Here is an 11,092-nt window from a genome sequence, read left to right on the forward strand (position 1 = left end):
CCACCTGTCTTTTGTTCTCTGAACACGAGACACATCGACACATCTTTGTTCTTTTTGGATCTTTGTGATTCTTATCACTGATATAGTTAAATGTCATTAGAGGCGTGGTTGATTCTTACTGCTTTTTAGGGTCCTGGGAAGCAGAAATGTATAAGAATGAAAAATAATGTGCAGTTAAATATGCAACCGTACCACCGGAGGCAGCTGGATGCTGCTGATCACATGCTTTTTGTTTGTGTTGTCTGCCTGTGTACTTCCAGGAATTTTTGCAGATCACAACTAGTTCACAGCTTCACCCTCGACAGGCACGTCAAACGGAATCTACGCCCAAAACACCTACAGCACCTTCAAATACAACCCTAAGGGCTTATGTGTGTGTCTGTCTGTGCTCGATTCACACGTGCATTGGTCTTGCTCAATGTTTTTTTCTTTTCTTTTGTGTGTGTGTGTGTTTATGCTTCCGCTGTAGGTGTGTTTGTTTCTGCCCGCGTGTTGCAGCCTGTTATGGTTGCTCGGGGCTACCGTCGTACACTTTGCTTTTATTTGCTTTTGCTGTGTATGCTGGGTATTTGTCGTGAGCAGTTTTTTTTCTTCTTCTTCTTTTTAGTTTTTTTTCTTTTCTTGTAGACTGCCTTAAAAACATCTGGCCGGGGACAGCAAAAGGAAATTAGCCTGCCTGGCTAACTCTGGCTCACATGTGGATTAATGTACACTGACCCCGCAAAATAAATGAATAAATATAATGAATAAAAAATAAAAACAAGTTTGCTTAAGGTCAGACAAAGAGGTGAGATAACTACACATCTTTGTGGTCTCATATTGTGATCAGTGTCACTTATACCAAGCACCGTAAAAGCATATTAATTTAGTTGACGTCTTTGTTTTAGAAAGGTTATTGAAGTGATTAAGATTCTTCTGGTTATAGAAAGCATGCTGTTAAATAGTAAATGCCTACTTTTTTGGATATCATTTAGTACATTTGTTTCATATTATAGCCTTATTTGAAATTCACATCATTTAAATCAGAATCAGAAACATGTATTTGGACGTACGAGGAATTTCCCAGGGTGGCTGGTGCATCCATGGCATTAAACAAAAAATAATAATAATAATTTACAATTAGGCTAACACTAGAATATAAATGAATATAAAAATGATCAAATAAAGTGCACAGGCAAACAGATTACAATAATATGTTATACACACGTGTGTGCAGGTGATTTTCGTTTTGCTGTTTCCAATAAATCTCCATCAGGTTTTGATTAGAATTGAGAATTATTAAACATGCTATTTGTATCATGTATGACATGTATGACATGTATGACATGTATAACATGTATAACATGTATGACATGTATAACATGTATAACATGTATGACATGTAATTTTAGGGCCGCGTGTCTCGCGCTCGCCTTTAAAGGTGATTTGGCGCCACCTCGTGAGCCTCGCGTGCGCGACAACGATGCAAATGAATTTCTCCCTACATATTTTGCCATTATTTATTGTGGAAGAGCAAAAGAAGAGACTGGTTTGAAGGGTGCAGCTGTCCTGTCTTGCAGAATCTTCTTCTATATATATATATATATATATATATATATCCCACCTGTCTTTTGTTCTCTGAACACGAGACACATCGACACATCTTGGTTTTATTTGCATCTTTGTGATTCTCACTGATATAGTTAATATATGATTAACTATATATATATGATATAGTATAGCGGTTGATTCTAACTGCTTCTTATGGTCCTGGGAAGCAGAAATGTATTAAGAACTACTTTTGTCAAGATGATCCAGTGACAGGAAATCAAGACCAACCAATACTTATACATTTGTCAAATAGGACACACTCCATCCACTTGGATTTTAGTGCCTTTTAGATTTTATATTAATCTTATCAATGATGATTTTTGTTGACTTCTATGTGAAGTTGTCCCGGCTCTTGAAATTCATTTGAAAAAACTGGATTAAAAGATTTCTCCATTTTAAATATGTATTTAACGTTACTTACTGAATTGGAAAATGTTTTTTCTACCTTCCATCTCGCGTTGATGTGACCAACAAGTTAACAGTTAAATGACGAATAGAGGAAAATAACGTCTGGTACATGCTAACATTAGCTAGCTAACGTTTGTGAAATACATTTTTTAACAATGATACAAATGATCAAAGGCTGCTTCATGTTCGTAGCTATACGTATTATGAAAGTAGAAGTACACATTTCTTAACGTTCAATATTGAATACTGTAACGAGGAGCACTCTATTGAATACCTTGTCTTAGCTTCTATGGCGTTAGCCACATGCTAGGTTAGTTCCCATGGCAGCGCCGCCGATTTGAGTGTTTCTGGCGCCATCTTGAGGTGACGCTGTGAACTCCAGCCGGACGCATCCGGACGTAGAGGCGGATACGAGTCTGTCTTGTAGTAGATGCGCAGATGAAGATGCCAGATGTACAGCCGCATTGGTTATGTTTCCTGTTTTTTGCATTGTTTTTCCGTCTCGGGGAAGCGGTAGAGATCTCCGTATGGAACATAGAGATCAACTCGGTCAGTATTAACGCTTCACCTCCAGAATGTGTGTTTTCTTCAGGTTATTTCAGCCATCTTCTACAGCAGCTGTTAGCCACGGCAGCTAACTAGCCTCTAGCATCTTAGGCTAACACCTCCGGTACATTCTCTCTTTTAGACACTTTTCGTGTTAGACAGTTCTGGTTTAGATTGTCTCACAACACGCACCCGTCATGTCGTGTGAGCTATGTCATAACGTCGTCCACAGTGCTACGTTATATCTTTCTAGTGTGAATCCAATATGATAACGTGACTAGTGAATTCGTGCAATCCGGGTTAAAAGCAGGTGTGCGAGATCAACGGTTGGTTTTCGCGTGCGTGAGGCAGACGTGTCGTGGGCGTGATATCGAACCACCGGGGACTTAACGTTAAACATGAAACATTAAACATTTGATTTTACGGCACCTTTCTATAAGACGACGCACGGAACGGAATGCGCTCGCGAAGCTGCGGTTCAAAACACGCAAAACACCGAAACAACTCTTATATCGTTATTGTGTGAGTGAAATATACTGCGGGAAACCGAAACACGTTGATGTATGTCGTCATAACTAGTCTTGAAAACTCACTTGTTATCACCTTTTACCCCATCTGATAAATGTATCCAGATCTTTGGTGATATGCTCAAGTGTCTCCAAACTGTCCCGACTCAGCCACAGAATGAAGGAATGTGTCTTTGTTGTGTTTTCAGACACAAGAGGAACACAATGTCGTGTTTCGGAAGACGCTGTACAGCAACACCACCATTTTCATGAGGTGTAAGTAGTCTAACCGCTTCACCTTGTCCTGCAAGTCCCTTAACATACAACTATGTATTGTTTTTTTTAATATATATGATTTGTCTGACAGACGATGTTGAGAGTCACAGGAATGAAAACGCTGTTGGATGTGTTTAAAGCTAAAACAATACTGTAAAGCAGGGGAAAACCAAAAGGGAAGGTGTTATTAGTGCCTAATAAACGAGACCTCCTCTCTGTTTTAATCTCCCCCGCAGTCCAGGGTGACCCAGCGTCTTGTGACAAAAACCTGGCCTTCAACATCAGCTGGTACCTGCGCTCCTCTGTTTGCTACAATGAGGTCTTCAACACAGCCGTGAGTATTGGCTTTTGACTTCTGAGGCTCGGCTGCTTACAAGAGCGCAACTGTTTTTTGACTTATTGCGATTCTATGCCGTTATAGTAGGTCAGCTCAATAGTGAGAATGTGACGCGTATGCATGTCACATGTATGTTGTAAAGATTTTGCTTCAAAGACTGCACAAAAGTCCCGTCATTTTGAATCGATTGAGACACGTCACGCTTCGTCGTGTGCAGTCGGGTATAACGTTGAGAATGAACCGGTGTTGCCCTCTCTGTCCTTCTGCAGGACAGCAAAGCCATTACCATGTTTGGCATGCACCACATGCTGAAAGAAGGCTGGAGCGGCTTCTACAGTGAGGGATACGTTTACTTTGACAACTGCTCCTCCCTCTTCTCACCGAAGGTTTGTGACCGAGAGAAAAAACGTTGCCTCACTGTGATTGGCACATTAACACAAGGGCAGTGCGGATAGTCAACAGTATGAGTATGAGATTTAACCTCGGTTCATGTGTGCAGTCCGTGTTAATCATGTGTTGTGCTTCTCTGTTCTTGTTGGTCACTCAAGCATTGTATACATTCACATGTCTTTATCCTCTCTCTTAGGTGTATTACCCAGAGTTCTACCCATACCAGCCCCTCACCAGCCAATATGTGAGTCACTGATCAAGCTCACTGAGCAGAACGTCTCAAAGCGGGCAAAGCTGAATGAAGCATTGCTCACTGTGTCCTTTGTTTTAGGTTGAGAGTGACCCTTCCAATCAGAGCCTTATTTGGCCAGACAAGCCGGTAAGACATGTTCTATATTATTTTTATGTAACGCCGTACAAGCTCCTTTCCTTTCAATAAGAAGAGATTATGTGTTGTTCCAGTTTTAATACAGCAACAATGATCAGTCACTTTCTATTTGTATTCATTGCTCCTCTGTTCTCGGATGCCGAGTTCAGTGTGTGTGTGTGTGTGTGTGTGTGTGTACGTAAAGATTATAAAGGAAGGAAGGAGCATAACGGCTAGGATTCTCTGCAGGATATCGGTGCAGCGGCCAAAGCCTGGGAGGACAGTCCGTACCTGTTCATAGTGAAGGTGCAGCCTTTGTCCCACGGCGTTGAGGCCGAAGCCGCGTCGCACAACTTCGCTTTCACAAGTGAGGGACGCCAATTAGCTTCAACCCGCCTTCAGAATCGCTCACTGTTATTCAGGGGATACATATACAGGTGCAGAAAATAAATCAAAGTTTTTTTCTTTCCCCAGTGAAAGTTGAGATGAAGGGACCACATGAGTACTCTTCCCCAGCAGACTGGCCCCTGATGATGGTATGTACAAGACAATTCTACACAAATTGTATAAATAGCTCACTTTACGGTCAGGGGAAATGTACCTGTAACAGTCTTGTTTTTTTTCTGTGTCCTTCCTCAGTGGATGGAATAGGGGTCAATGTTTGCTTTTATCCTGATCTTTCACGCTTTTTCTCTCCCCACCGCCCCTCGCAGTTCTTCATGGTCATGTGCATTGTGTACGTGCTGTTCGGGGCTCTCTGGCTCTTCTGGTGTGCCTGCTACTGGAGGGACCTGCTGCGGATCCAGTTCTGGATCGGTGCCGTCATCATCCTCGGCATGCTGGAGAAAGCTGTGTTTTACTCTGAATATCAGAGCATCCATTACAAAGGAGACTATGGTTGGTTCAGTTGTTGTTGTTTTTGTCCTTCACTCGGGCATAATCACCTTTTTGTCTGCGCCTCTTATCTCGATGGTGGCGCATGGAGTAGCGTGGTGCACTGGGAGCCGGTTGGCGGTTCGAATCCCGGCTGCTCCATGTGCCATGATCCAAGTGTCCCTGAGCAAGACACCTAACCCCTAATTGCCCCCCAGGCAAAATGTGAGCGATGAGTTAAAGTCACTTTGGATAAAGGCGTCAGCTAAATTACATGTAATGTAATCTCCTCACAGTTCAAGCTGCTGTGATTTTTGCCGAGCTACTTTCTGCACTCAAAAGATCTCTGGCCCGAATCCTGGTCCTCATTGTCAGTCTTGGATACGGCATTGTCAAGTAAGTGGAGACTTTTATTATTGGATTATCAAATGAAAACCTGCTGCTGATACTTTCCATTCAACCACGTCTCTGACCTCTTGAACCTGCTTGCTTAGGCCCCGGTTAGGAACCACAGTCCCCCGGCTGGCTGCCGTCGGCCTTCTCTACCTGCTCTTCTGCTCCGTGGAAGGCGTCCTAAGAGTGACGGGTGTAAGTATCGATATCGAATTTGATGTGAAGAAGACAGTGACGGTTTTGCAGGTAGGACAAAGACGCGGCATGGTAGAACCAGCGACAACGATACAAACCAGGCTGATCTAATGTGACATCACACGCTTTGACCTCTGCTGACCTCCAGGCTCACGTTGGGCCTCTCCTGTTATTTTTTTTTTCAGGGTTTCTACGGGACGGTCGCCCTCGTGGCCAACCTCAGCCTGTCCCTCATTGACTCGTGCGTCATGTGGTGGATATCCTTTAACCCCAACCTGCAAAGACAAGTCAAGGGTTTTCATATTCAGAAACGTTTTGACCGTTCGATTGTTGTTACTTGAGTGTGTGTGCAGCGTGTTCTCCTTGACGTGATCCACATTTTCATCAGCCTGTCTCAAACCACTCGTCTGCTGAAGCTGCGCAGAAACATCGTGAAACTCTCGCTGTATCAGCACTTCACCAACACCCTCATCTTCTCCGTCGTCGGTGAGTAGCGGCGCCTTTGGGCTTCACGTGGGATGTGGGGAGAAAGAAGAGAAAGAACTATTCCTGTTTGTGCTGGACTTCTCTTCCTGAATGTGTGTTGATGGGAGAATCTGCGGGTTGTGATTCCTCTGGATGGGACGATGTGCTGTTTCATGTGCATGTTGTTCGCGGACATCAAAAGACGAGCCTTGTGTCCACAGCTTCCATCATAGTCGTCATCTGGACCACCAGAGTCTTCAAGCTGGTGGACTGCCAGACGGTCAGTTTGTTTCCTCTTCTGTTGTTGGTCGCTGTTGTTGTTGTTGTTTGTGCCTTTCGACCCGATATCATCATCATCATCGCTCTTTATTCTTTCCACAGGGCTGGAGGGACTTGTGGGTGGACGACGCCTTCTGGCGCCTCCTGTTCTCCACCATTCTGCTGGTCATCATGGTGCTGCTGCGGCCTTCTGCCAACAACCAGCGGTGAGTGGAGCTGGAGCTCAGAGCCCTTCTCTGTCGGCTCGGTGTTTGATGATTATTGTTTTCTCTCAGGTTCTCCCATTCTCCTCTGATTGATGAAGATGATGACGAGGAAGAGGCCAAGGAACCAATGCTGAGTGAAGCGTTTGGTAAGACTCATTCTCCTGCTTTTCAATGCGAGGCCACCCGAGGGTTATGGACTAGTCACTTATTAAGTATTGGTTACCTGAGGGTTAATAATGCTGCTAGACGGGATTGGCTGTACAGGTCAAATGAAGAGGAATATATTGATTATTGTAGCCAATAGCAACGCACGGAGACTCGTATGGATAGTATAGATTCTTCTGCATGCTGCTTCTCCTGAGGCCTCCATGGGAATGCGTTCAGTCAGATATGTGGAGAACATTGAGTAAGCGAATGAAGGGGAATTTAACCTTTCAATGTTCTAATCTTATTATTTAATAATGTGCCTTTTTTTGTAGAGGGCATGAAGATGAGAGGATCAAAGCCTGACTCTAATGGCTCCCAGAAACTATTGAGTAAAGAGGTTTGTTCAATCATGTTCGTCTTCCTCAAGCCGTTTACCCCCCCAACCCACACACATCATTTAATAATGTGTTCTGTCTCTGCCAGGATGAAGACCTGAAATGGGTCGAGGAGAACATTCCCACGACTGTTGCTGATGTGTGAGTAAACCGCTCCGACGATGCTATTATTACCCAAAAGCGTTTTAGAGCATCTTACGATGCAGTTTGACTCGAGCCTGGACCGTATGAATGCATTCACACCGTCACCTTCTGTTTTCCTCTCTATGCAGAGCGCTCCCTGCAATGCTGGATGAAGAAGAGGTAAAGGGTCCTTTTACTTTCCCATGATGTCCAGTCACGTGTGTGTCTGTTTTAAAATGCTCGTGGTAACAGTCACGTTACCGAACATCCTACTGTGGTCTCTGTCTTTTGCAGGAAATCCTGAAAACCAAGATGGAGAGATCCAAAATGGAGTAATGGAGAAGTGAATGCGAGATGATGCGAGAGTGAAGGCAAATTTCACTGAGACAGCAATGAATGCGTTCTCAGTGATTTCGTTACCAAAAAAACAAAAAAACCTGTTCTCTATGTCACATGTAACACAGTAATGAGAGAGAGAGAGAGAGAGAGAGAGAGGCTTGTAATTTGCAGGCCTCTGATGATGGATTTTAAATCCGCCTGTTGGGTTGATTTGGCGGATCCTTGTACAAACAGAAACACACAAGTTAATGTGCATAATAAGATTATATTTAACACACAGTTCTGGACACTTGAACTCTTCAGATACGCGCTGTGCCATTCAACTAAATGTAGAAAAAAACACGCCGTTGTCAACAGGCGTTACAGAACTGTCACATGATGGCGTGCGTTAAATGTTGAATGAGCAGGCGTGGAGCTGAAAGCGTTGCTTTTACCAAATGAGGGTGTATTTCCTGAGCTCACTTCTCATGGCCACACAAAGCGAAGGAAGGGTCAACACTCGTCTGGCTCACTGGCGACTTCCTGTTCCTCTACGGGGAGTAACGGCCACATCGATACTTGAAGCATATCTCAGTTGTCAGGGTGAAACTGCATTTGTGGGCTTTTGAGGGGGGAAGTGGGGGGGGGGGGGGGGTGGTGTTGTTTCTTGAGTTCACTGGAACGCACTGTTTTCCAGGGTGGGAGAATGTAACTTAATATATTTATTACAACATATTTAGCTTCTCACATGAATAGTGTTTTAAAAAGTGAAAACATCTTTCAGCTTCTGAATCACAGAATTGACGGATGCACTAAATTCAAGTGTGCGTTGGATTAACTGAGTGTGTGTGTCATTCTTTGTTAAAAGCCCGCAGCCAAATTCAGCAGCACGTTGTACATGCTAATTTCATTTCATTTGAATTTCCCTGCATTTAAGATTATTTTGAGCCTCACCCCTTCACACTGCAAGTGATCTTGCCTCATGTGGCAGAATGACATCCCGTCCTTGTGCAATCTACTGCAGTACGTGTGCGTATTCTAAACTCCTTATCCATGTTTTTCTTATATTGTTGTTGAGGATACTAAGTTCAAAGTGACTAAAGCCCAATGTCTGCATTGTAATGTGAAGATGATGACATTGTATGGCTTTTTCTGTATGTCCTGCAAATAAAATTTATAATGAAACATTACAGCATTGTTTTTTGGGGGGGAAATAATAAGGTCTAATAATAAATAATAGGATTAGAAGCAAATCTTTGAGGAGGGGGCTGCTCTCGGTCTCATGATCCCCCCAAATGAAGTCACATTCCTTGGTATTGTGGAGATGACGTCAGGCCTCCAAACCTTACATCTGAATGTAAATTGTTTAAATCTGTACTGCAGGGGGACCCCCGATACTGCTTGCCCCACCCTCTTAGTTTTGAACCTGTAGGCTTTGATGCAGCTGATAGGTTGACATCACACAGAGACCCTCCTACCTGCAGATTCTCATAATGACCATATGAGGCCGTTTCTGTCAGACAGCATGGATATGATCCTCAATAAACCAGGCCTCTTCAGATGGTTCATCTCCTTGCTGTGGACTGCAGGTAAAATACAATGAAATCACCTGAATGCACATTGAACTCATTGTCACGTTCACTAGCAGCCTCCTCTATCGTCACACCGTCAGGTCTGACAGGCGGCAGCGACGTCGTCCAGACCTCGATGCTCTGGAAGGTCGAGGGTGTCGATGCAACGATGGACTGCAGCCACACCAAGGGGGCTGCGTTCTTCCAGATGTACTGGTACCGACAGCTGCCGGGAGAAACCATGAAGCAGATCGTGTACACGTCCACCTCCAGCACGGATCACGATTTTGGAGATTTCAGCAAAGACAAATTTTCCGCCACCAAGCCGAATGTCACCAGCGGGACGCTGACGGTGAAGAAGCTGCAGCCGGGAGACAAAGGCTGGTACTTCTGTGCTGTGAGTGAACACAGTGACGCAGGGAACCTCAACGGCTGAACAAAAACACCCCCGGTGCTTCTCACGAGCTGTAGAGGGACCTCGAGGAACAGTAATGCTCCACGTGGTGCGATGGGGAGGACTGAACATGTGACACACCCCCATCCCCCCACCTGCAGCTGGTTAGATCTCAAACCACACTGACAGTCGTATCAGACCTCCTGCAGTCTCTGAATGACTGAAAACGGACGCCATCATAACGCGGCCTCCTGAGCCTTAAAATTAATTTAGTTTCTTTTGACAAAATGTTCATCCAAACCGTTTGAAAAGAAAATAAATCTTCTTTTACAACGTATGTTTTCATCATTTACTCACACTATTTTTTTGATCAATCAATTATTCATTTTGTTGGTGTTAAAGATGAATCTTTAAACGTTGATCTCCAGATTCCAGAACAACACCTTACATTTGAATTTTTTTTAACGGATAATTTAAATCAAACAGGAATAAATTATGAAAACAGAACAAAGTCCTCACATTAGTCTTGTATTTTTTAATCAACTCGTTGATGAAATAAGAAATGAACTGTTCCTCTCAGAACTTCCTCCCTGCCTCCTCCCCTCTGAGGAGATCCCGCACCTCCTCCTCAGTCCGCCAGTCGATGCTGAGACTGAGAAAGGTAACGACGTCATGATCAGAAGCACCCACGGGACCGCTCTGCTGCTCCTCTGCCTCTCCTGTGGGTTCTTAATTCAAAGCAAATTGTTCTGTCTCCTCGCCTGCGTCCTCACAGCGTTTCTCTCTAAATGCAGGTCGGTCCCTGAGCAGTAAGGTCCACCAGGATCCACCTTCACTATTTGGGACATCTCTTGATCCGGCAGAAATCAGCTGCTCCCATTCCATCAGTTCATACAATCTTATACTGTGGTACCTGCAGCCGGTGGGCGACTCCAGCCTGAAACTTGTTGGATATATATACTATAGCAACCCGACCATTGAGGACACATTCAAATCGCAATTTGATGTGATAGGAGATGGCTCATCGAAATCTCAGCTGCAGGTGCTGAACGCCACCAGCGGCGCGTACTTCTGTGCTGCTAGTAGGCACAGTGACTCCACGTCGCTCTTTGCTCTACAAAAACCCGCTCTGTTGATCGTCCGCGTGGATTCACGGTGAAGAGCAGCCGCAGGTGCAGCTGACCGCCGCCACACCGAAGTGACACATCGGGATGTGTGTGTGCGTGAAGACTCCTCCTCCTCCTCCTCCTCCTCCTTTAGGTCCAGCCTGCTCCGTTCAGTCTGTCATCACTATGGTTTCTCAGGTCAGGATC

At 44.4% G+C, this 11,092-nt stretch overlaps 1 protein-coding gene and 1 gene segment (V, D, J or C); both read left to right on the forward strand.

Annotated features, from left to right (window-relative positions):
* Positions 1 to 2,372: 2,372 nt before the first annotated feature.
* Positions 2,373 to 9,004, forward strand: LOC119227990 (transmembrane protein 87A-like). Its single transcript, XM_037487229.2, has 20 exons — positions 2,373 to 2,547; positions 3,260 to 3,326; positions 3,563 to 3,660; positions 3,933 to 4,049; positions 4,250 to 4,297; positions 4,385 to 4,432; positions 4,670 to 4,787; positions 4,895 to 4,956; positions 5,134 to 5,317; positions 5,590 to 5,689; positions 5,788 to 5,881; positions 6,067 to 6,138; positions 6,259 to 6,367; positions 6,568 to 6,626; positions 6,728 to 6,831; positions 6,901 to 6,977; positions 7,311 to 7,375; positions 7,462 to 7,514; positions 7,646 to 7,676; positions 7,791 to 9,004. The coding sequence occupies exons 1-20, from the start codon at positions 2,437 to 2,439 to the stop codon at positions 7,830 to 7,832; spliced, it is 1,659 nt and encodes a 552-aa protein (XP_037343126.1). The 5' UTR covers positions 2,373 to 2,436; the 3' UTR covers positions 7,833 to 9,004.
* A 340-nt stretch (positions 9,005 to 9,344) lies between these two features.
* LOC119227808 (T cell receptor beta variable 29-1-like) lies at positions 9,345 to 10,131 on the forward strand. The segment is given in 2 exon segments: positions 9,345 to 9,403; positions 9,487 to 10,131. Coding segments are annotated over 2 exon segments (393 nt in total).
* Positions 10,132 to 11,092: the final 961 nt, after the last annotated feature.

The sequence above is a fragment of the Pungitius pungitius genome, chromosome 14 (assembly GCF_949316345.1).
Source record: "Pungitius pungitius chromosome 14, fPunPun2.1, whole genome shotgun sequence".
Lineage (NCBI taxonomy): Eukaryota > Metazoa > Chordata > Actinopteri > Perciformes > Gasterosteidae > Pungitius > Pungitius pungitius.

What these genes read in the sequence shown, in the direction of transcription:
- LOC119227990 (XM_037487229.2), top strand. Translation starts at nt 2,437, where the DNA reads ATGAAGATGCCAGATGTACAGCCGCATTGGTTATGTTTCCTGTTTTTT. An exon ending in CACCACCATTTTCATGAGGT is followed by an intron (nt 3,327 to 3,562) that starts GTAAGTAGTCTA and finishes TCTCCCCCGCAG; the next exon opens with TCCAGGGTGACCCAGCGTCT. An exon ending in CAATGCTGGATGAAGAAGAG is followed by an intron (nt 7,677 to 7,790) that starts GTAAAGGGTCCT and finishes TGTCTTTTGCAG; the next exon opens with GAAATCCTGAAAACCAAGAT.